Source organism: Oncorhynchus kisutch, linkage group LG17 (assembly GCF_002021735.2).
Source record: "Oncorhynchus kisutch isolate 150728-3 linkage group LG17, Okis_V2, whole genome shotgun sequence".
Classification (NCBI taxonomy): Eukaryota; Metazoa; Chordata; class Actinopteri; order Salmoniformes; family Salmonidae; genus Oncorhynchus; species Oncorhynchus kisutch.
In genome coordinates, this window is record NC_034190.2 from 1,828,919 (window position 1) to 1,853,492 (window position 24,574).

The 24,574-nt window shown below is 42.6% G+C and overlaps 1 protein-coding gene across 1 annotated transcript in view; it reads right to left on the reverse strand.

The window, feature by feature from the left end:
- Nucleotides 1-24,574, reverse strand: part of necab1 (N-terminal EF-hand calcium binding protein 1) — a gene marked incomplete in the record, with an annotated part of 107,765 nt that overhangs the window by 7,132 nt on the left and 76,059 nt on the right. Inside the window, 6 exon segments of the mRNA XM_031795005.1 lie at nucleotides 2,395-2,486; nucleotides 2,855-2,932; nucleotides 4,543-4,655; nucleotides 10,670-10,723; nucleotides 12,061-12,137; nucleotides 15,477-15,598. Coding sequence (XP_031650865.1) covers nucleotides 2,395-2,486; nucleotides 2,855-2,932; nucleotides 4,543-4,655; nucleotides 10,670-10,723; nucleotides 12,061-12,137; nucleotides 15,477-15,598 — 536 coding nt within the window.

A 24,574-nucleotide genomic window follows, 5' to 3' on the forward strand; every position in this document is an offset into this window, starting at 1 on the left:
TACATCTACCAGGTGGTCGCTTGGTGTCCTCCATTGCAATTATTGCGTAATCTCCAGCTGCAGTATTTTTCCGTTTGCTTCTGATGAGAAGCCAACTGCCACCACTGATAGATTATCGAATAGATATGTGAAAAACACCTTGCGGATTTATTTTAAACACAGTTTGCCATGTTTCTGTCGATATTATGGAGCTAATTTGGAAAAAAGTTCGGCGTTGTAAGTGACTGCATTTTCCGGTATTTTCCTTAGCCAAACGTGATGAACAAAACTGAGCTATTTCGTCTACACAAATAATATTTTTGGAGAAAACATTTGCTATCTAACTGAGAGTCTCGTCATTGAAAACATCCGAAGTTCTTCAAAGGTAAATGATTTTATTTGAATGCTTTTCTTGTTTTTGTGAAAATGTTGCCTGCTGAATGCTAGGCTTAATGCTATGCTAGCTATCAATACTCTTACACAAATGCTTGTGTAGCTTTGGTTGAAAAGCATATTTTGAAAATCTGAGATGACAGTGTTGTTAACAAAAGGCTAAGCTTGTGTTTCAATATATTTATTTCATTTCATTTGCGATTTTCATGAATAGGAAACGTTGCGTTATGGTAATGAGCTTGAGGCTCTGATTACGCTCCCGGATACGGGATTGCTCGACGCTAGAGGTTAAAGGCTTAAAGGTCAATTGCAGTCCAAAAAAAGTAATATATTTTCTGTGTTTTGTATCATATTGTACAACAGCTGATGAAACTAAACACTGTAAAAGTGTGAAAACATTTGATCAGTGTTTATTTCCTGATAGTTGATTGGTTGAAAATACAATCTACTCAGGACCTTCTAATCAGCAGGTTTACATGGGGCGGGAGTTACAGCTTGCCTGGTGACATCACCATGCGGTAAATTGGTTAATAGACCAATAGCAAAGAGAGTTCCAAACCTCTCTGCCAATAACAAAGAGAGTTCCAAACCTCTCTGCCAATAACAAAGAGAGTTCCAAACCTCTCTGCCAATAACAAAGAGAGTTCCAAACCTCTCTGCCAATAACAAAGAGAGTTCCAAACCTCTCTGCCAATAACAAAGAGAGTTCCAAACCTCTGCCAATAACAAAGAGAGTTCCAAACCTCTCTGCCAATAACAAAGAGAGTTCCAAACCTCTCTGCCAATAACAAAGAGAGTTCCAAACCTCTCTGCCAATAACAAAGAGAGTTCCAAACCTCTCTGCCAATAACAAAGAGAGTTCCAAACCTCTCTGCCAATAACAAAGAGAGTTCCAAACCTCTGCCAATAACAAAGAGAGTTCCAAACCTCTCTGCCAATAACAAAGAGAGTTCCAAACCTCTCTGCCAATAACAAAGAGAGTTCCAAACCTCTCTGCCAATAACAGCTAACGTTCAGTTTTTTCGCTCCCCACAGTCCTAGTAAAAGTCTTACTTGAGAAATAGTATTTTGCAAAAAATATATTTTGTCCAGTTTTAATGGAAAAATATTAGGGTAGCTAGGTTTCCATACAATATGCGACAGATTTTCATGCGAATATTCAAAAATATGCTAATCTTCCCACCAGAGATGGGTTTCCATCAAATGGACTTTTTGCAGATAAAAGGCTGTGATACACATAAAATAACTTTGTGCATTGCCCATGTACCAAATGAAAAACAGAATTTAGATGGGTTTCCTCTAGTTTTGTCACAAAGATTTTGAGGTATATAACGAACGTGCCCACTCAGGATTCCACACTATGACATTATTATGGATGAGAGCGATATTATTTGTATTTGTCAAAATGGCAGCCAAGCAATTCATCATCCTGTCACCAGGACTCTCAATATTTATTGGAAAGGAGCATCAAGCTCATCACCTTTCACCACCCTGGGAAGGTCATCATTTATTTCCTCTGTAATCTAATCATGACTCCAAGTTTCCTTTGATTTTGATGGTTATTATAACAATATTTACGCATTAATTACGACTAATTAATTGTACCGATACAAAAAGATCCCATCATGTCAAATGAACAAATTGTCAGGCTTGTAATATAATTGTACCGCCATTTCATGTTTCCATCAGCCCCAGTCGTAACATTGTTTCCACGCGTCAGGTAGCCGGCCACATGAAATGGTTGGATGGATATCTGGTTAATAAGGAACTAAATTGTCACCCCCAAAAAAAGGATTTGATATTGATGTAAAAACTGATGCATTGGACCTTTAAGACAATGCTCAAAACATGTGAAGTATGCATGTATGTATGTATGTATGTATGTATGTGTGTGTGTGTGTGTGTGTGTGTGTGTGTGTGTGTGTGTGTGTGTGTGTGTGTGTGTGTGTGTGTGTGTGTGTGTGTGTGTGTGTGTGTGTGTGTGTGTGTATGAAACCCCAGGTGTGTTATTGATTGACGTACCAGGCACCAGCATGGTGGTCATGAGCTCTGGTGTCTCCAGGAAGTCCACGTTACCTCTCTGGAAAGTCTTACTGTAGTTTGTCTGGAGATGGCTGCACATAGAAAAGACAGAAACACACTTCCATTTTCCAACTGCTTTTACATTCAAGTCATAGGGTTTAGGGTTTACCCAATAACAAGTGCTTTTACATTCAAGTCATAGGGTTTAGGGTTTACCCAATAACAACTCCCCCCCCCAAAAAAGGATGAATTGCTGGTAAACAAGTTGGAGCTGAGAGACATATGTTCTTATCTCAGGTTTTATTTAATGAGCAGTTGAACTGATGTTTCGACTTCACATGATGCCTTCCTCTTCCTTAGAGGAAGTGTCACAGTTGGGGACAAGCTGGAGAGTCAAAACACGTCAAGTGATCTAATTTAGTTTCCACTGATAATGATTGTCAGCTAGAGAGAAACTTACTTCTTCCACACGTGGTTGTGTTCCCAGAACTCGTACAGGATGAAACGGGACTCATTAGCCAGTCGCTGAACTGCCACACTAACAAAAGCAACAACAAAAAATGAAATGTGTCTAATTAGCAAGTAAGTGACATATATGTGCGATTATACAGCCTCTACCTTTAATAACGCTCAGACTGCTGTTCAGGTTTGTTTTCCAGTCACTAAGTAGATTTGTCAACATGTTCATCAACTATGTTTTCCTTCCAGGTTTGTGTTTTACTCAAACTACCGATTGAAACATTGGCAGGATTCTTGTTGTTTTGAGAATTGTTAATGACAAGACTTCGTTAATGTCATTCCATCCTGTAGGCTACTCACTCACAGTCTGTCTCTCTGTGTGTCTCTGTGTGTCTCTGTGTCTCTCTCTCTCTCTCTCTCTCTCTATATATATATATACACAGTCTGTCTCTCTGTGTGTCTCTGTGTGTCTCTCTCTCTCTATATATATATATACACAGTGGGGAGAACAAGTATTTGATACACTGCCGATTTTGCAGGTTTTCCTACTTACAAAGCATGTAGAGGTCTGTAAAATATTTGTTTGTGATTTTCTGGATTTTTGTTTTAGATTCCGTCTCTCACGGTTGAAGTATACCTATGATAAAACAAATTACAGACCGCTTTGTAAGTTGGAAAACCTGCAGAATTGGCAGTGTATCAAATGTATCAACTTGTTCTCCCCACTGTATTTATATTGCTCTCTCTCTCTCTCTCTCTCTCTCTCTCTCTCTCTCTATCTCTCTCTCTCTATCTCTCTCTCTCTCTCTCTCAATCAATCAATAACATTTTACATCAGCAGATGTCACAAAGTGCTGTACAGAAACCCAGCCTAAAACCCCAAACAGCAAGCAATGCAGGTGTAGAAGTACGGTGGCTAGGAAAAACTCCCTAGAAAGGCCAAAACCTAGGAAGAAACCTAGAGAGGAACCAGGCTATGAGGAACGGCCAGTCCTCATTCTTCAAGATGTTCAGACGTTCATAGATGACCAGCAGGGTCGAATAATAATAATCACAGTGGTTGTAGAGGATGTAACAGGTCAGCACTTCAGGAGTAAATGTCATTTGGCTTTTCATAGCCGAGCATTCAGAGTTTGAGACAGCAGGTGCAGTAGAGAGAAAGATGACTGTCAGTGAGACTGAGTCAAATACCCCGCTGTGCCTCATGGCATTTCTAAAGGCTCTGTGGCTATACAACATAACCACACATACAATCTGTATTTCCCCTCTCTCCTGCCTCCTCCATACACAGATTATACGTACTATACATACTCTCCCACTAATCAGTGAGAAGCAGCATGCACGCTGTCCTCTGCTCACCTTTACTGTGTAAACACCACGTATCTCTCTGAGTATACCGACGAGGGATGAGAGTGTTGGGCCAGTAACCCAAAGGTCGCTAGTTTGAATCCCCGAGCCAACAAGGTGAAAAGAAATCTGTTGATTTGTGTCTCAGGGGGAGTTGGGATATGAAAAAAGCACATTTACAATGTACACGTGTGAAATAGCACGCATATAAACACCCACCAAGCTATTAAACAGGCTTTTAAACCCCAGTATGAGGTTTAATGGCTCTGAAAAACTAAACTCTTTATATTTACTACAGGAAGTTGTTATGCAAAGACAGAGTTGTAGTGTATGAGCTCTTACTGCAGGCAGCCCGTCTGGGCGCAGGCACACTCCATGTACTGCCTGAGAGCCAGGCGGAACTCCTCCAGCTCCTCCTCCAACACATTCAGCTGTCTCTGGACTATCAGGATGTGCTGGGAGGGGACAGACAGGACAGAGGACAGGGGACAGACAGGGCAGGGGACAGACAGGGCAGGGGACAGGGGACAGACAGGGCAGGGGACAGAGGACAGAGGACAGGGGACAGACAGGGCAGGGGACAGACAGAGCAGGGGACAGAGGACATACATGACAGGGGACAGAGGACAGACAGGGCAGAGGACAGAGTATATTAGACAGAAATAGAAATACAACCACTAGAATGGCCATAGCCTTTACAGACCCATTACAGAACAACACATAAATAACAGCATAACAACAACATAACAACACATAAACAACACATAAACAACACATAGACAACAACATAACAACAGCATAACAACACATAAACAACACATAAACAACAACATAACAACAACATAACAACACATAAACAACACATAAACAACAACATAACAACAACATAACAACACATAGACAACAACATAACAACACATAAACAACAACATAACAACAACATAACAACACAACACATAAACAACAACATAACAACAACATAACAACACATAGACAACAACATAACAACACATAAACAACAACATAAAACATAAACAACAAAATAATAACACATAGACAACACATAAACAACAACATAACAACACATAGACAACAACATAACAACACATAAACAACAACATAACAACACATAGACAACACATAAACAACAACATAACAACACATAGACAACAACATAACAACACATAAACAACAACATAACAACACATAGACAACACATAAACAACAACATAACAACACATAGACAACAACATAACAACACATAAACAACAAAATAACAACACATAGACAACACATAAACAACAACATAACAACACATAGACAACAACATAACAACACATAAACAACAGCATAACAACACATAAACAACAACATAACAACACATAAACAACAACATAACAACACATAAACAACAACATAACAACACAAACACATAAACAACAACATAACAACACATAGACAACAACATAACAACAACATAACAACACATAGACAACAACATAACAACAACATAACAACACATAGACAACAACATAACAACACATAAACAACACATAAACAACAACATAACAACAACATAACAACACATAGACAACAACATAACAACACATAAACAACAACATAACAACACATAAACAACAACATAACAACACATAAACAACAACATAACAACACATAAACAACAACATAACAACACATAGACAACACATAAACAACAACATAACAACACATAGACAACAACATAACAACACATAAACAACAACATAACAACACATAGACAACACATAAACAACAACATAACAACACATAGACAACAACATAACAACACATAAACAACAACATAACACATAGACAACACATAAACAACAACATAACAACACATAGACAACAACATAACACACAAACAACAACATAACAACACATAGACAACACATAAACAACAACATAACAACACATAGACAACAACATAACAACACATAAACAACAACATAACAACACATAAACAACAACATAACAACACATAAACAACAACATAACGACACATAAACAACACATAAACAACAACATAACAACACATAGACAACAACATAACAACACATAAACAACAACATAACAACACATAAACAACAACATAACAACACATAAACAACAACATAACGACACATAAACAACAACATAACAACACATAAACAACAACATAGACAACACATAAACAACAACATAACAACACATAGACAACAACATAACAACACATAAACAACAACATAACAACACATAGACAACAACATAACAACACATAAACAACAACATAACAACACATAGACAACAACATAACAACACATAAACAACAACATAACAACACATAGACAACACATAAACAACGACATAACAACACAGACAACAACATAACAACATAACACATAAACAACAACATAACAACACATAAACAACAACATAACAACATATAAACAACAACATAAACAGATCTGGGATAATAATAGCTCATATTATGACCCCTCAGTGGTCCTGCTCAGTCCCCTCCTGTCCTCCCTGTTCACTCATGATTGCATGGCCAAGCACGACTTCAACCCCATCATTAAGTTTGCTGACGACACAACAGTGGTAGGCCTGATCACCGACAACGACGAGACATTCTATAGGAGGAGATCAGAGACCTGGCCGTGTGGTGCCAGGACAACAACCTGTCCTACAACGTTGAGGCAGCCTATAGGGAGGAGGTCAGAGACTTGGCCGTGTGGTGCCAGGACAACAACCTCTCCCTCAACATGATCAAGACAAAGGAGATGTTCGTGGACTACAGCAAAAGCAGGGCCGGGCACGCCCTCATTCTCATTGATGAGGCTGTAGTAGAGCAGGGCCGGGCACGCCCTCATTCTCATTGATGAGGCTGTAGTAGAGCAGGGCCGGGCACGCCCTCATTCTCATTGATGAGGCTGGAGTAGAGCAGGGCCGGGAACGCCCTCATTCTCATTGATGAGGCTGTAGTAGAGCAGGGCCGGGCACGCCCTCATTCTCATTGATGAGGCTGGAGTAGAGCAGGTTGAGGGCTTCAAGTTCCTTGGCGTCCACATCAACAACAAACTAGAAAAGGGGAGTTGTGAAGAGGGCACAGTGCCCTGATCTAAAGTAGTGCACTAAATAGGGAATAGGGTTTCATTTGTAAAGTAGTGTACTACCAGGGTCCCTGATCTAAAGTAGTGCAGTAAATAGGGAATAGGGTTTCATTTGTAAAGTAGTGTACTACCAGGGTCCCTGGTCTAAAGTAGTGTACTACCAGGGTCCCTGGTATAAAGTAGTGTGCTACCAAGGTCCCTGGTCTAAAGTAGTGTACTACCAAGGTCCCTGGTCTAAAGTAGTGCACTAAATAGGGAATAGGGTTCCATTTGTGGCATAACCAGTCTGTTGTTGAGAGAGGCAGGGTTTGTTGACAGTAGCAGAAGGGGCTGATGGGTACAGTAAGTGAAAGCTTTCTCCCCTGGGTCACCAGTGACCTCTGAGCTGGTTCTGCACTAATACCATGCCCTTTAACTGTGGCTCTCTGTCTCTCTCTCCTCTACAGGCTAATTGGAGCCCGCATGGCTCACAAACAGACTCACACGAGGCTCAGTCAGTCTTATGCATTATGTAATGATAAACTACATATGTGACGAAAATTCACTGTTTCACTGTAAAATATGTGATGATCAATATGTGATGATCAATATGTGATGATCAATATGTGATGATCAATATTTCAGTATTTTACCACAGGTTCTATGTCACACTGTTGCAGTAGTTTAAGCAGTATCCCAAATGGACTCTTCCTCAGTCCCGTGGACACGTTTATTCTGTAACAAATATCAATATAATTGGTTTCCACATATGATCTGGGGACGGTGTGAGGCTGATAACATGGCTCCATCCAAAACACACACACACACACACACACACACACACACACACACACACACACACACACACACACACACACACACACACACACACACACACACACACACACACACACACACACACGCACACACACACACACAGTAGTAGCTCAATGTTATCCAAACATGCTATCTTCACCAAAAAGTCCAAAAAGAGAGAGAAGGACTCAGACAGACACAGGGAGGAGGGAAAAAAACTAGTTGAAGACAAGAGAAGTTTCAGCCCCACTGTTTCCTTGACAACCATCTGCAGCTGATTCTGAATGTTCCAGGTCTTCTCTTCTGCCATGACAACAGACCAGACAGACATACCAGACAGATCTGAAAGATCAGACAGACCAGACCAGACAGATCTGAAAGACCAGACAGACAGACCTGACAGACAGACCAGACAGATCTGAAAGACCAGACAGACAGACCAGACAGACAGACAGACCTGACAGACCAGACTGAACAGACAGAACAGACAGACCAGACTGACCAGACAGAACAGACTGACCTGACAGACCAGACCAGACAGACAGACAGACAGACAGACAGACAGACAGACAGACAGACAGACAGATCAGACAGACCAGACTGACCTGACAGAACAGACAGACCAGACTGACCAGACAGAACAGACTGACCTGACAGAACAGACAGACCAGACTGACCAGACAGACAGACAGACAGACAGACAGACAGACAGACAGACCTGACAGACCAGACAGACAGACAGACCATACAGATCTGAAAGACCAGACAGACAGACAAACAGACAGACCTGACAGACCAGACAGACAGACCTGACAGACCAGAGTGAACAGACAGACCACACTGACCAGATAGACCAGACCAGACCAGACCAGACAGACAGACAGAACAGACTGACCAGACAGACCAGACTGACCTGACAGAACAGACAGACCAGACTGACCAGACTGACCAGAAAGGAAGGATGAACAGGATGAACAGGGTGACGGACGGACAGAACACAGTGACCGAACGAACAGGGTGACAGACAGAACAGGGTGACAGAAAGAACAGGGTGACAGACAGAACAGGGCGACAGACAGAACAGGGCGACAGACAGATCAGGGCGACTGACAGAACAAACAGGGTGACAGAACGAACAGGGTGACAGACAGAACAGGGTGACAGAACAAACAGGGTGACAGACAGAACATGGTGACAGAACAAACAGGGTGACAGACAGAACCGGGTGACAGAACACATTGACAGAACAAACAGGGTGACAGAACAAACAGGGTGACAGAACGAACAAGGTGACAGAAAGAACAGGGTGACAGACAGAACAGGGCAACAGACAGAACAGGGCGACAGACAGATCAGGGCGACTGACAGAACAAACAGGGTGACAGAACAAACAGGGTGACAGAATAAACAGGGTGACAGAACGAACAGGGTGACAGACAGAACAGGGCGACAGACAGAACAGGGCGACAGACAGAACAGGGCGACAGACAGAACAGGGCGACAGACAGAACAGGGCGACAGACAGATCAGGGCGACAGACAGATCAGGGCGACAGACAGAACAGGGCGACAGACAGAACAGGGTGACAGACAGAACAGGGCGACAGACAGAACAGGGCGACAGACAGATCAGGGCGACAGACAGATCAGGGCGACAGACAGATCAGGGCGACAGACAGATCAGGGCGACAGACAGAACAGGGTGACAGACAGATCAGGGCGACAGACAGAACAGGGCGACAGACAGAACAGGGCGACAGACAGATCAGGGCGACAGACAGAACAGGGCGACAGACAGAACAGGGCGACAGACAGAACAGGGCGACAGACAGATCAGGGCGACAGACAGATCAGGGCGACAGACAGATCAGGGCGACAGACAGAACAGGGTGACAGACAGAACAGGGCGACAGACAGATCAGGGCGACAGACAGAACAGGGCGACAGACAGAACAGGGTGACAGACAGAACAGGGCGACAGACAGATCAGGGCGACAGACAGAACAGGGCGACAGACAGATCAGGGCGACAGACAGAACAGGGCGACAGACAGATCAGGGCGACAGACAGAACAGGGCGACAGACAGATCAGGGCGACAGACAGATCAGGGCGACAGACAGAACAGGGCGACAGACAGATCAGGGCGACAGACAGAACAGGGCGACAGACAGATCAGGGCGACAGACAGAACAGGGCGACAGACAGATCAGGGCGACAGACAGATCAGGGCGACAGACAGATCAGGGCGACAGACAGAACAGGGCGACAGACAGAACAGGGCGACAGACAGATCAGGGCGACAGACAGATCAGGGCGACAGACAGATCAGGGCGACAGACAGAACAGGGCGACAGACAGAACAGGGCGACAGACAGAACAGGGCGACAGACAGATCAGGGCGACAGACAGAACAGGGCGACAGACAGATCAGGGCGACAGACAGAACAGGGCGACAGACAGAACAGGGCGACAGACAGATCAGGGCGACAGACAGAACAGGGCGACAGACAGAAGGGTAATGCTAATAGTAGATAAGTTACTGATTTGGTGATTCCTTCCAACACCTCCTCTTCAACTGGCTCCATACGAACCTCCTGGAAGAAACCGGAGATCCAAGTCAGTGTGTGTGTTTGTGAGTGTGTGTGTGTGTTTGTGTGTGTGTGTGTGCGCATGTTTGTGTGTGTGTAGTATGCCTTGCTAAGAAACACTTCAGTAATTTACATGTTTACTGCACTGTGTGACTCATACAAGTCAGTGACCAGTGAGAGAATGATAGAGAGATGGAGAGAGTTATATAGAGATGGAGATGGAGAGTTATATAGAGAAGGAGAGAGTTATATAGAGATGGAGATGGAGAGTTATATAGAGATGGAGAGAGTTATATAGAGATGGAGATGGAGAGAGGTATATAGAGATGGAGATGGAGAGTTATATAGAGATGGAGAGAGTTATATAGAGATGGAGATGGAGAGAGGTATATAGAGATGGAGATGGAGAGAGGTATATAGAGATGGAGAGAGTTATATAGAGATGGAGAGAGTTATATAGAGATGGAGATGGAGAGAGGTATATAGAGATGGAGATGGAGAGAGGTATATAGAGATGGAGAGAGTTATATAGAGATGGAGAGAGTTATATAGAGATGGAGATGGAGAGAGTTATATAGAGATGGAGATGGAGAGAGGTATATAGAGATGGAGAGAGTTATATAGAGATGGAGATGAGAGAGTTATATAGAGATGGAGAGAGTTATATAGAGATGGAGATGGAGAGAGGTATATAGAGATGGAGATGGAGAGAGGTATATAGAGATGGAGATGAGAGAGGTATATAGAGATGGAGATGGAGAGAGGTATATAGAGATGGAGAGAGTTATATAGAGATGGAGATGGAGAGAGTTATATAGAGATGGAGATGGAGAGAGTTATATAGAGATGGAGAGAGTTATATAGAGATGGAGATGGAGAGAGGTATATAGAGATGGAGAGAGTTATATAGAGATGGAGTTATATAGAGATGGAGATGGAGAGAGGTATATAGAGATGGAGATGGAGAGAGGTATATAGAGATGGAGATGGAGAGAGGTATATAGAGATGGAGAGTTATATAGAGATGGAGAGAGTTATATAGAGATGGAGATGGAGAGAGGTATATAGAGATGGAGAGAGTTATATAGAGATGGAGAGAGTTATATAGAGATGGAGATGGAGAGAGGTATATAGAGATGGAGAGAGTTATATAGAGATGGAGAGAGTTATATAGAGATGGAGATGGAGAGAGTTATATAGAGATGGAGAAGGAGAGAGTTATATAGAGATGGAGATGGAGAGTTATAAATAGATGGAGAGAGTTATATAGAGATGGAGAGAGTTATATAGAGATGGCGATTTAGGGAGTGGATGGAATAGGGTGCTTTGTATTTTCCATGTACCTTTTTCTCTAGCCGGTCAATAAGCTTCTGGAGTCTGTTGACCTGAGTCATCCATTGGTTGTCCTCGTCATACAGACCTGGCACAGTGGGAGCAGAGCATACCTACAATGCATTGGCACATTTCCTCTGACCTGGGGTAATCAGATGTCACTCAACTCGGATAGAATAGAATAATGCTACTTAGGCTGTGTGTGTGTGTGTGTATGTGTGTGTTCGTGCATGGATGTGTGTGTGTGTGTGTGTTCGTGCATGGGTGTGTGTGTGTGTGTATGTGTGTGTGTTCGTGCATGGATGTGTGTGCGTGTGTGTGTGTGTGTTCGTGCATGGATGTGTGTGCGTGTGTGTGTGTGTGTGTATGTGTGTGTTCGTGCATGGATGTGTGCGTGTGTGTGTTCGTGCATGGGTGTGTGTGTGTGTGTGTGTGTTCGTGCATGGATGTGTGTGTGTGTGTGTTCGTGCATGGGTGTGTGTGTGTCTGTGTTCGTGCATGGATGTGTGTGTGTGTGTGTGTGTGTGTGTGTGTGTGTGTGTGTGTGTGTGTGTTCGTGCATGGGTGTGTGTGTGTCCATATATCCGTGTGTGTGTGTGTGTGTGTGTGTGTGTGTGTGTGTGTGTGTGTGTGTGTGTGCTCTAATTCTCTGGGCCATTGACACCCAATGACCTGATATAGATAGATACAGCTTCTAATTCAGTTTGAGACAACTGTGAACATGAACATGAACATGTTAAACATTGTTAAACAAAGAATATAATCTGATTAAAATAGAACCACCACCGTCCTACAGTATACCAGTCAGACTGAGTCACCAACTGGTCCTACAGTATACCTGTCAGACTGAGTCACCAGCTGGTCCTACAGTCTACCTGTCAGACTGAGTCACCAGCTGGTCCTACAGTCTACCAGTCAGACTGAGTCACCAGCTGGTCCTACAGTCTACCAGTCAGACTGAGTCACCAACTGGTCCTACAGTATACCAGTCAGACTGAGTCACCAGCTGGTCCTACAGTCTACCAGTCAGACTGAGTCACCAGCTGGTCCTACAGTATACCAGTCAGACTGAGTCACCAGCTGGTCCTACAGTCTACCAGTCAGACTGAGTCACCAGCTGGTCCTACAGTCTACCAGTCAGACTGAGTCACCAGCTGGTCCTACAGTCTACCAATCAGACTGAGTCACCAGCTGGTCCTACAGTCTACCAGTCAGACTGAGTCACCAGCTGGTCCTACAGTCTACCAGTCAGACTGAGTCACCAACTGGTCCTACAGTATACCAGTCAGACTGAGTCACCAGCTGGTCCTACAGTCTACCAGTCAGACTGAGTCACCAGCTGGTCCTACAGTCTACCAGTCAGACTGAGTCACCAACTGGTCCTACAGTATACCAGTCAGACTGAGTCACCAGCTGGTCCTACAGTCTACCAATCAGACTGAGTCACCAGCTGGTCCTACAGTCTACCAGTCAGACTGAGTCACCAGCTGGTCCTACAGTATACCAGTCAGACTGAGTCACCAGCTGGTCCTACAGTATAGCAGTCAGACTGAGTCACCAGCTGGTCCTACAGTATACCAGTCAGACTGAGTCACCAGCTGGTCCTACAGTATACCAGTCAGACTGAGTCACCAGCTGGTCCTACAGTCTACCAGTCAGACTGAGTCACCAGCTGGTCCTACAGTCTACCAGTCAGACTGAGTCACCAGCTGGTCCTACAGTCTACCAATCAGACTGAGTCACCAGCTGGTCCTACAGTCTACCAGTCAGACTGAGTCACCAGCTGGTCCTACAGTCTACCAGTCAGACTGAGTCACCAACTGGTCCTACAGTATACCAGTCAGACTGAGTCACCAGCTGGTCCTACAGTCTACCAGTCAGACTGAGTCACCAGCTGGTCCTACAGTCTACCAGTCAGACTGAGTCACCAACTGGTCCTACAGTATACCAGTCAGACTGAGTCACCAGCTGGTCCTACAGTCTACCAATCAGACTGAGTCACCAGCTGGTCCTACAGTCTACCAGTCAGACTGAGTCACCAGCTGGTCCTACAGTATACCAGTCAGACTGAGTCACCAGCTGGTCCTACAGTATAGCAGTCAGACTGAGTCACCAGCTGGTCCTACAGTATACCAGTCAGACTGAGTCACCAGCTGGTCCTACAGTATAGCAGTCAGACTGAGTCACCAGCTGGTCCTACAGTATACCAGTCAGACTGAGTCACCAGCTGGTTCTACAGTCTACCAGTCAGACTGAGTCACCAGCTGGTCCTACAGTATAGCAGTCAGACTGAGTCACCAGCTGGTCCTACAGTATATCAGTCAGACTGAGTCACCAGCTGGTCCTACAGTCTACCAGTCAGACTGAGTCACCAGCTGGTCCTACAGTATAGCAGTCAGACTGAGTCACCAGCTGGTCCTACAGTATACCAGTCAGACTGAGTCACCAGCTGGTCCTACAGTATAGCAGTCAGACTGAGTCACCAGCTGGTCCTACAGTTTAGCAGTCAGACTGAGGCACCAGCTGGTCCTACAGTCTACCAGTCAGACTGAGTCACCAGCTGGTCCTACAGTATAGCAGTCAGACTGAGTCACCAGCTGGTCCTACAGTATACCAGTCAGACTGAGTCACCAGCTGGTTCTACAGTCTACCAGTCAGACGGAGTCACCAGCTGGTCCTACAGTATAGCAGTCAGACTGAGTCACCAGCTGGTCCTACAGTATAGCAGTCAGACTGAGTCACCAGCTGGTCCTACAGTATACCAGTCAGACTGAGTCACCAGCTGGTTCTACAGTCTACCAGTCAGACGGAGTCACCAGCTGGTCCTACAGTATAGCAGTCAGACTGAGTCACCAGCTGGTCCTACAGTATATCAGTCAGACTGAGTCACCAGCTGGTCCTACAGTATAGCAGTCAGACTGAGTCACCAGCTGGTCCTACAGTATACCAGTCAGACTGAGTCACCAGCTGGTCCTACAGTATACCAGTCAGACTGAGTCACCAGCTGGTCCTACAGTATAGCAGTCAGACTGAGTCACCAGCTGGTCCTACAGTTTAGCAGTCAGACTGAGTCACCAGCTCACCCTACAGTCTACCAGTCAGACTGAGTCACCAGATGGTCCTACAGTATACCAGTCAGACTGAGTCCCCAGCTGGTCCTACAGTATACCTGTCAGACTGAGTCACCAGCTGGTCCTACGGTATACCAGTCAGACTGAGTCACCAGCTGGTCCTACAGTATACCAGTCAGACTGAGTCACCAGCTGGTCCTACAGTCTACCAGTCAGACTGAGTCACCAGTTGGTCCTACGGTATACCAGTCAGACTGAGTCACCAGTTGGTCCTACAGTATACCAGTCAGACTGAGTCACCAGTTGGTCCTACAGTATACCGGTGTGTGTGCGCGCGTGTGTGTGTGTGATTGTACCGGAGTTGACCAGGCTGAGTAGTGGGTTGTTAGGAGACAGACTGTTATTTCTTTGAAGCCTTCGGTTGGATCTTCTCCCTGACCACTGGATTGACAGCACATCAGGCTTTACTGGGCCTCGTCTGGAGAACACATACAGGGAGAGGCAGGTCAGGAACCTTTCCCTGATACCACCCACAGGTAGACAATATATGTACACACACAGCTCTCGGCTGTCTACGACATCATGGGAGGTGAAGGCATAACAGTCCTGAGTTAACACTGCCAAAGAGAACAGTCTGGATTAACACTGCCAAAGAGAACAATCTGGATTAACACTGCCAAAGGGGACAGTCTGGATTAACACTGCCAAAGGGGACAGTCTGGATTAACACTGCCAAAGGGGACAGTCTGGATTAACACTGCCAAAGGGGACAGTCTGGATTAACACTGCCAAAGGGGACAGTCTGGATTAACACTGTCAAAGGGAACAATCTGGATTAACACTGCCAAAGGGGACAGTCTGGATTAACACTGCCAAAGGGGACAGTCTGGATTAACACTGCCAAAGGGGACAGTCTGGATTAACACTGCCAAAGGGGACAGTCTGGATTAACACTGCCAAAGGGGACAGTCTGGATTAACACTGTCAAAGGGAACAGTCTGGATTAACACTGCCAAAGGGGACAGTCTGGATTAACACTGCCAAAGGGGACAGTCTGGATTAACACTGCCAAAGGGGACAGTCTGGATTAACACTGCCAAAGGGGACAGTCTGGATTAACATTGCCAAAGGCGACAGTCTGGATTAACACTGCCAAAGGGGACAGTCTGGATTAACACTGCCAAAGGGAACAGTCTGGAGTAACACTGCCAAAGGGGACAGTCTGGATTAACACTGCCAAAGGGGACAGTCTGGATTAACACTGCCAAAGGGGACAGTCTGGATTAACACTGCCAAAGAGAACAGTCTGGATTAACACTGCCAAAGAGAACAATCTGGATTAACACTGCCAAAGGGGACAGTCTGGATTAACACTGCCAAAGGGGACAGTCTGGATTAACACTGCCAAAGGGGACAGTCTGGATTAACACTGCCAAAGGGGACAGTCTGGATTAACACTGCCAAAGGGGACAGTCTGGATTAACACTGTCAAAGGGAACAGTCTGGATTAACACTGCCAAAGGGGACAGTCTGGATTAACACTGCCAAAGGGGACAGTCTGGATTAACACTGCCAAAGGGGACAGTCTGGATTAACATTGCCAAAGGGGACAGTCTGTATAAGAAACCCGCCACTGACGTCAGACAGACTGTGATTGGAAGGGTCACGCCGATGGAAGACTGCAATTGGATGCTCTCTCGGCACACAACATCGGCTCCTGCCAATTACATTTTCTGAGATGAGTCTCTAGAAGCACAGGGACTGAGTCCCAAATGGCAACCTATTCCCTATATAGTTCTGACCAGTTCCCATAGGGCTCTATAGGGAATAGGGTGCTATTTGGGACACAGATAGGGTCTCAGACACCTGGATAAATAACTAACCTCAAACCCAGCCCTCAGTAAAAACATCCTCTAACTAACCTCAAACCCAGCCCTCAGTAAAAACATCCTCTAACTAACCTCAAACCCAGCCCTCAGTAAAAACATCCTCTAACTAGCTTTTCCAAATATATATATCATGTACATTATACACAGGTATAACAGGTATATAATGTACATTATACACAGGTATAACAGGTATATCATGTACATTATACACAGGTATAACAGGTATATCATGTACATTATACACAGGTATAACAGGTATATCATGTACATTATACACAGATCCAACAGGTATATCATGTACATTATACACAGGTATAACAGGTATATCATGTACATTATACACAGGTATAACAGGTATATCATGTACATTATACACAGGTATAACAGGTATATCATGTACATTATACACAGGTCCAACAGGTATATCATGTACATTATACACAGGTATAACAGGTATATCATGTACATTATACACAGGTATAACAGGTATATCATGTACATTATACACAGGTATAACAGGTATATCATGTACATTATACACAGGTATAACAGGTATATAGTGTACACAGTATTGCAGAGTCTGAATGTGAGGTGTAATACCCCACAAGCATAATGTATAATCCAAAAACCAAACGTAAAGGCTCAACAACTTCCAACTTCACTTCAAATCACCCAATTAAGACATTAAATGTTGCCGTTAAACATTAATTGATCGAGCATCGTCATCTGTCAGCCCCGGAAGCGTGTCAAATGGCAGGATATGACGATCTAACCTCTAAACATTAGTCGCGTGTCTATCTAATTATTAGTCTGAATGAGACCCAACGTAGGCGTAACAGAAACACCTGAAACTACATACAGGTTTGGACTAGAAGAAGAGAGACGAGGGGAAGGTTCTTCTTCTGCACTGTTGCACCAATCCATTAAATGTGTAGGAGGTGTTGCCTTGTTAACGTCCTAAAGAGGAAGTCGAGTCACATGCTCTCTTTCTCTTTTCATCGTCCTGGAAAATGGGGAACATCCGTTTGTTGGAGACTCTCGGTGGAGAATGAGATGGAACCAGGCTCCCGCCACGGCAGAACGTGGAGAATCCATGATGGATGCTGTGAGAGAAGTCACTGTGGCGCTCTCAGACCCGGGTTTAAATTCTATTTGTTTTTCTGCGCTTGGTTGAGCCAATGAAACCACTGGAAAAAATATTGCCCATCTGACTTGTAATGTAGGCTTAATCAAACGCTTAACGTATTTAAACAACTAAATGAATGCTATACTGACCAGAAATATAAACACAACATGCAACAATTTCAAAGACTTTACTGAGTTACAGTTTATATAAGGAAATCAGTCAATTGAAATAAAATCATTCGGCCCTAATCTGTAAGGACACGAGAAGAAAATACAGGCAGTGAACATTTAGGCAGCAGGTAGCCTAGTGGTTAGAAGAAGTTGGGCCAGTAGCCAAAGGTTGCTGGATCGAATCCCCTGGCTGACAAGTAAAACAAATATGTCGTTCTGCCCCTGAACAATGCAGTTAACCCACTGTTCCCTGGGTGGATGTCATTGTAAATATGAAATTGCTCTTAATTGACTTGTCTCGTTAAATAAAAATGTATGGACAAGCAACAAACAAGGACAGTGTCGGAACAGGGGAAACCATAACGACATCAATGACATCATGGGGAACAAACTGAGGAGCAGACAGATATAAAGGGACAACTATGTGAAGGAGTCCAATGCGTGTAATGAGGGTGACAAGTGATGAGATATCACTAGTCACGAACACATCAGAGGTGGCTGCCTATAGACATAGATTAGGAATCACTGGCCACTTTTAGAAATAGATCTCTAGTCACTTTAATGATGTTTCTGTATCCGGCATTACTCATCTCATGTGTATAAACTGCACTCCACACTTTTATTTTACTAGGCAAGTCAGTTAAGAACAAATTCTTATTTTCAATGACGGCCTAGGAACAGTGGGTTAACTGCCTGTTCAGGGGCAGAACGACAGATTTGTACCTTGTCAGCTCGGGGATTTGAACTTGCAACCTTTCGGTTACTAGTCCAACACCCTAACCACTAGGCTAACCTGCCGCCTCTACACTCTAACTACTAGGCTACCCTGCCGCCACTAGAGGTCGACCGATTATGATTTTTCAATGGCGATACCGATGGCGATACCGATTATTGGAGGAGCAAAAAAAGTCGATACCGATTAATCGTCCAATTTTTATATATATATATATTTGTAATAGTGACAATTACAACAATATTGAATAAACAATGAACACTTTTATTTTAACTTAATATAATACATCAATAAAATCAATTTTAGTTTCAAATAAATCATGAAACATGTTCAATTTGGTTTAAATAATGCAAAAACAAAGTGTTGGAGAAGAAAGTAAAAGTGCAATATGTGCCATGTAAGAAAGCTAACGTCTAAGTTCCTTGCTCAGAACATGAGAACATATGAAAGCTGGTGGTTCCTTTTAACATGAGTCTTCAATATTCCCAGGTAAGAAGTTTTAGGTTGTAGTTATTATAGGACTATTTCCCTCTATACCATTTGTATTTCATTAACCTTTGACTATTGGATGTTCTAATAGGCACTTTAGTGTTGCCAGCCTAATCTCGGGAGTTGATAGGCTTGAAGTCATAAACAGCGCAATGCTTGACGCACAACGAAGAGCTGCTGGCAAAACGCACGAAAGTGCTGTTTGAATGAATGTTTACGCGCCTGCTGCTGCCTACCATCGCTCAGTCAGACTGCTCTATCAAATCATAGACTTAGTTATAACATAATAACACACAGAAATAGGAGCCTTAGGTCAATAATATGGTAAAATCCGGAAACTATCATTTCGAAAACAAAACGTTTTTCTTTCAGTGAAATACGGAACAGTTCCATATTTAACGGGTGGCATTCTTAAGTCTAAATATTGCTGTTACATTGCACAACCTTCAGTGTTATGTCATAATTATGTAAAATTCTGGCAAATTAATTACGGTCTTTGTTAGAAAGAAAGTCTTCACACAGTTCGCAACGAGCCAGGCGGCCCAAACTGCTGCATATATCCTGACTCTGCTTGCACAGAACACAAGAGAAGTGACACAATTTCCCTTGTTAATATTGTACATTATTTTAGTTACTTAATATTGTTTACATATATTGCATCCCCCATCTCATGTGTATATCATATGTATATACTGTACTCTATACTATGTATATACTGTACTCTATACTATGTATATACTGTACTCTATACTATGTATATACTGTACTCTATACTATGTATATACTGTACTCTATACTATGTATATACTGTACTCTATACTATGTATATACTGTACTCTATACTATGTATATACTGTACTCTATACTATGTATATACTGTACTCTATACTGTGTATATACTGTACTCTATACTATGTATATACTGTACTCTATACTATGTATATACTGTACTCTATACTATGTATATACTGTACTCTATACTATGTATATACTGTACTCTATACTATGTATATACTGTACTCTATACTATGTATATACTGTACTCTATACTATGTATATACTGTACTCTAAACTATGTATATACTGTATTCTATAGTGTGCCACTGTATCTTAGTCACTTTAATTGTGTGTAAATACTGCATCACCCATCTCAAATGTACAGTATATACTTGTAACGGTCTTCTTCCTCCTCTGACGAGGAGTAGTAGGAAGGATCGGAGGACCAATGTGCAGCGTGGTACGTGTTCATGATACTTTTAATAGAACACAGAAAAATACAAAAATAACGTGAAATAACAAAACCCGAAACAGTTCCGTGTGGAACACACAGACACAGGAAAATAATCACCCACTAATCAAGGGTGAAAACAGGCTGCCTAAGTATGGTTCTCAATCAGGGACAACGATTGACAGCTGCCTCTGATTGAGAACCATACCAGGCCAAAACACAGAAATATCAACTCATAGAAAAACAAACATAGAAAACCCACCCAACTCACGCCCTGACCATACTAAAACAAAGACATAACAAAAGAACTAAGGTCAGAATGTGACAATACTGTATTCTATACTATGCTATTCTATACTATGCTATTCTATACTATGCTATTCTATACTATGCTATTCTATACTATTCTATACAATGCGACCGTATCTTAGTCCAATGCTGCTCTGACATATATGTGTATATATCCTTAATCCATTCCTTACTTAGATTTACACGTATTTTGGGTATGTGTTGTAAAACTGTTATATTTTACTTGATATTACTGCACTGTCGGAGCTAGAAGCACAAGCATTTCACTACACCCGCAATAACATCTGCTGACCATGTGACCAATAACATCTGCTGACCATGTGACCAATAACATCTGCTGACCATGTGACCAATAACATCTGCTGACCATGTGTATGTAACCAATACAATGTGATTTGATTTAATTTCAATACAGATATGCATATGTTGGTCACCTTTAAAAAAAATATATCAGTAAAGCAGTCAAGCGAAGTTGTTGGATATTGGCAGAAACTGGAACACTCTGTCGTACACGTCAATCCAGAGCACCCCAAACATGCTCAATGGGTGACATGTCTGGTGAGTATGCAGGCCATGGAAGAACTGGGACATTTTCAGCTTCCAGGATTTATGTACAGGTCCTTGCGACATGGGGCTGTGCATTATCATTATCATAATGAAGCATGAAGTGATGGCGGTGGATGAATGGCACGACAATGGGCATCAGGATCTTGTCACGGTTTCTCTGTGCATTCAAATTAACTTTGATAAAAAGCAACCGTTTTCATTGTCCGTAGCTTATGCCTGCCCATACCATAACCCCACCGCCACCATGGGGCACTCTGTTCACAACGTTGACATCAGCAAACCGCTGACGTTGGAGGCAGCTTCTGGCAGAGAATTGAAGATTCAATTCTCTGGCAACAGCTCTGGTGGACATTCCTGCAGTCAGCATGCCAATTGCACGCTCCCTCAAAACTTGAGACGTCTGTGGCATTCTGATGTGTGACAAAGCTTCACATTTTAGAGTGGCCTTTGATTGTCCCCAGCATAAGGTGCACCTGTGAAATGATCATGCTGTTTAATTAGCTTCTTGATATGCCACAGCTGTCAGGTGGATGGATTATCTTGGCAAAGGAGAAATGCTCACTAACAGGTATATAAACACTAAACAGGGATGGAAACACTAAACAGGGATGGAAACACTAAACAGGGATGGAAACACTAAACAGGGATGGAAACACTAAACAGGGATGGAAACACTAAACAGGGATGGAAACAAATTTGTGCAGAAAATGTTAGAGAGAAACAAAGCTTTTTGTGCGAATGGAACATTTCTGGGATCGTTTATTTCAGCTCATTAAACATGGGACCAACACTTTACATGTTACATTTCAGTTTTTTGTTCAGTGTATTTGAACCCATCCAGGTCTGTGGTGGCCAGCGGAGTGCTACATCTCTCAGTGCCAGTGACACAGGGGCTAGGTAGCCGTGGGCTGGCGTCACTTAACATTATCCTCAGATGACAATAGGTTAGATTCGGCACGATACGATGCACTGATTTGGCCCCCTGGTTGTTTGTGTGACGCTGCTGCATAAACAATCATCATGTGATATACAGTATGTATATATGTGTGTATATATATGTATATGTATGTACTAAACAGCATTTAAATATGTGAATATATGAACATTTTTAATGTTTTTTTTTGTGTGTTTTTTTACATTGGATAAAAGTAGAGCCTCAAAGCTACAAAGTGATATGCTACAGTTGAGGAACAATGAGAAAATAATTATGCTTTGAAAGTTGACAAACTTGTAAACTCACTTTTGAGAAAAATGGCCTTTGATTGTTTTGGTACTACTACTGGAGAGCTCTTCTTTGTCTAGACACATTCAGCATCGTTCAAGCCCTGTTACCTTTTGTGACTAGGGGGCAGTATTTTCATTTTTGGAAAAATAACGTTCCCGTAGTAAATGGGATATTTTGTCAGGACAAGATGCTAGAATATGCATATCATTGACAGCTTAAGATAGAAAACACTCTAAAGTTTCCAAAACTGTAAAAATATTGTCTGTGAGTATAACAGAACTGATATTACAGGCGAAAGCCTGAGAAAAATCCAATCCGGAAGTGACTCATCTTTTGAAAGCTCTGCGTTCCAATGCGTCCCTATTGAGCAGTGAATGGGCTATCAACCAGATTACTTTTTCTACGTATTCCCCAAGGTGTCTACAGCATTGTGACGTAGTTTTACGCATTTATGTTGAAGAATACCCGTAAGCGGCTACATTGCGCAAGTGGTCACCTGATGGCTCTCAGAGTGATTCTCGCGTAAAATACAGAGGTAGCCATTATTCCAATCGGTCCTACTGAAGAAAAAAAAATTGTCCCGGTGGATATATTATCGAATAGATATTTGAAAACCACCTTGAAGATTGATTATAAACAACGTTTGCAATGTTTCTGTCGATATTATGGAGCTAATTTGGAATATTTTGGGGCGTTTTCGTGACCGCAATTTCCGGTCGACTTCTCAGCCAAACGTGAAGAACAAACGAACAAACGGAGCTATTTTGCCTACAAAAATAATATTTTTTGAAAAAATGAACATTGGCTATCTAACTGGGTGTCTCGTGAGTGAAAACATCCGAAGCTCATCAAAGGTAAACAATTTAATTTGATTGCTTTTCTGATTTCCCTGACCAAGTTACCTGCTGCTAGCTGGACAAAATGCTATGCTAGGCTATCGATAAACTTACACAAATGATTGTCTAGCTTTGGCTGTAAAGCATATTTTGAAGTTTGGGAGTCACTAGAGGTTAAGCTTTAGCCCCACCCATCTCTTTAATAACTTCTTAGGGCTAGAGGTCCCAGGACAACTTCAGGTGAAACTGGAGGGCGCGCAATTAAAATAAATAATCATAAATATTATGGATTTTAAACATTTATGTAGTCTTATATCGTCAGAAAGCTTAAATTCTTGTTAAGTCAGGCAAATAATTGACTTTTTAGGACTAAGGGTCCCGCCAGCACACAATTCAAATAAATAATCATAAATATTATGGATTTTAAACATTTATGTACATATAAGTATTTTATATAGGCTGAGAGCTTGCTAATCTGTTAATCTAACTGCACTGTCCAATTTACAGTAGCTATTACAGTGAAACCATACCATTGTTTGAGGAGAATCCCCACATAAAAATATGTTTTCACCGGCATTCACAAATAACGATTAAATATTCACTTACTTTTTGAAAATCTTTCCTCTGATTTGTCATCCAAAGGGTCCCAGATATAAAATATGGTTTTGTTTTGTTAGAAAAAATCCTTCTTTATATCCCAAAAAGTCAGTTTAGTTGCGCCATCGATTTGAGTAATTCACTCGTTCAACATGCAGAGAAAGGAATCCGAAAATCTACTTTAATTGAATGAAACTTTGTTTCAACAAGTCTTTCTATTTTCTCCTAAAATGTCATTAAACCTGAAATCGGAGCCAGACAGAATTTACAAACACACCCAAAATG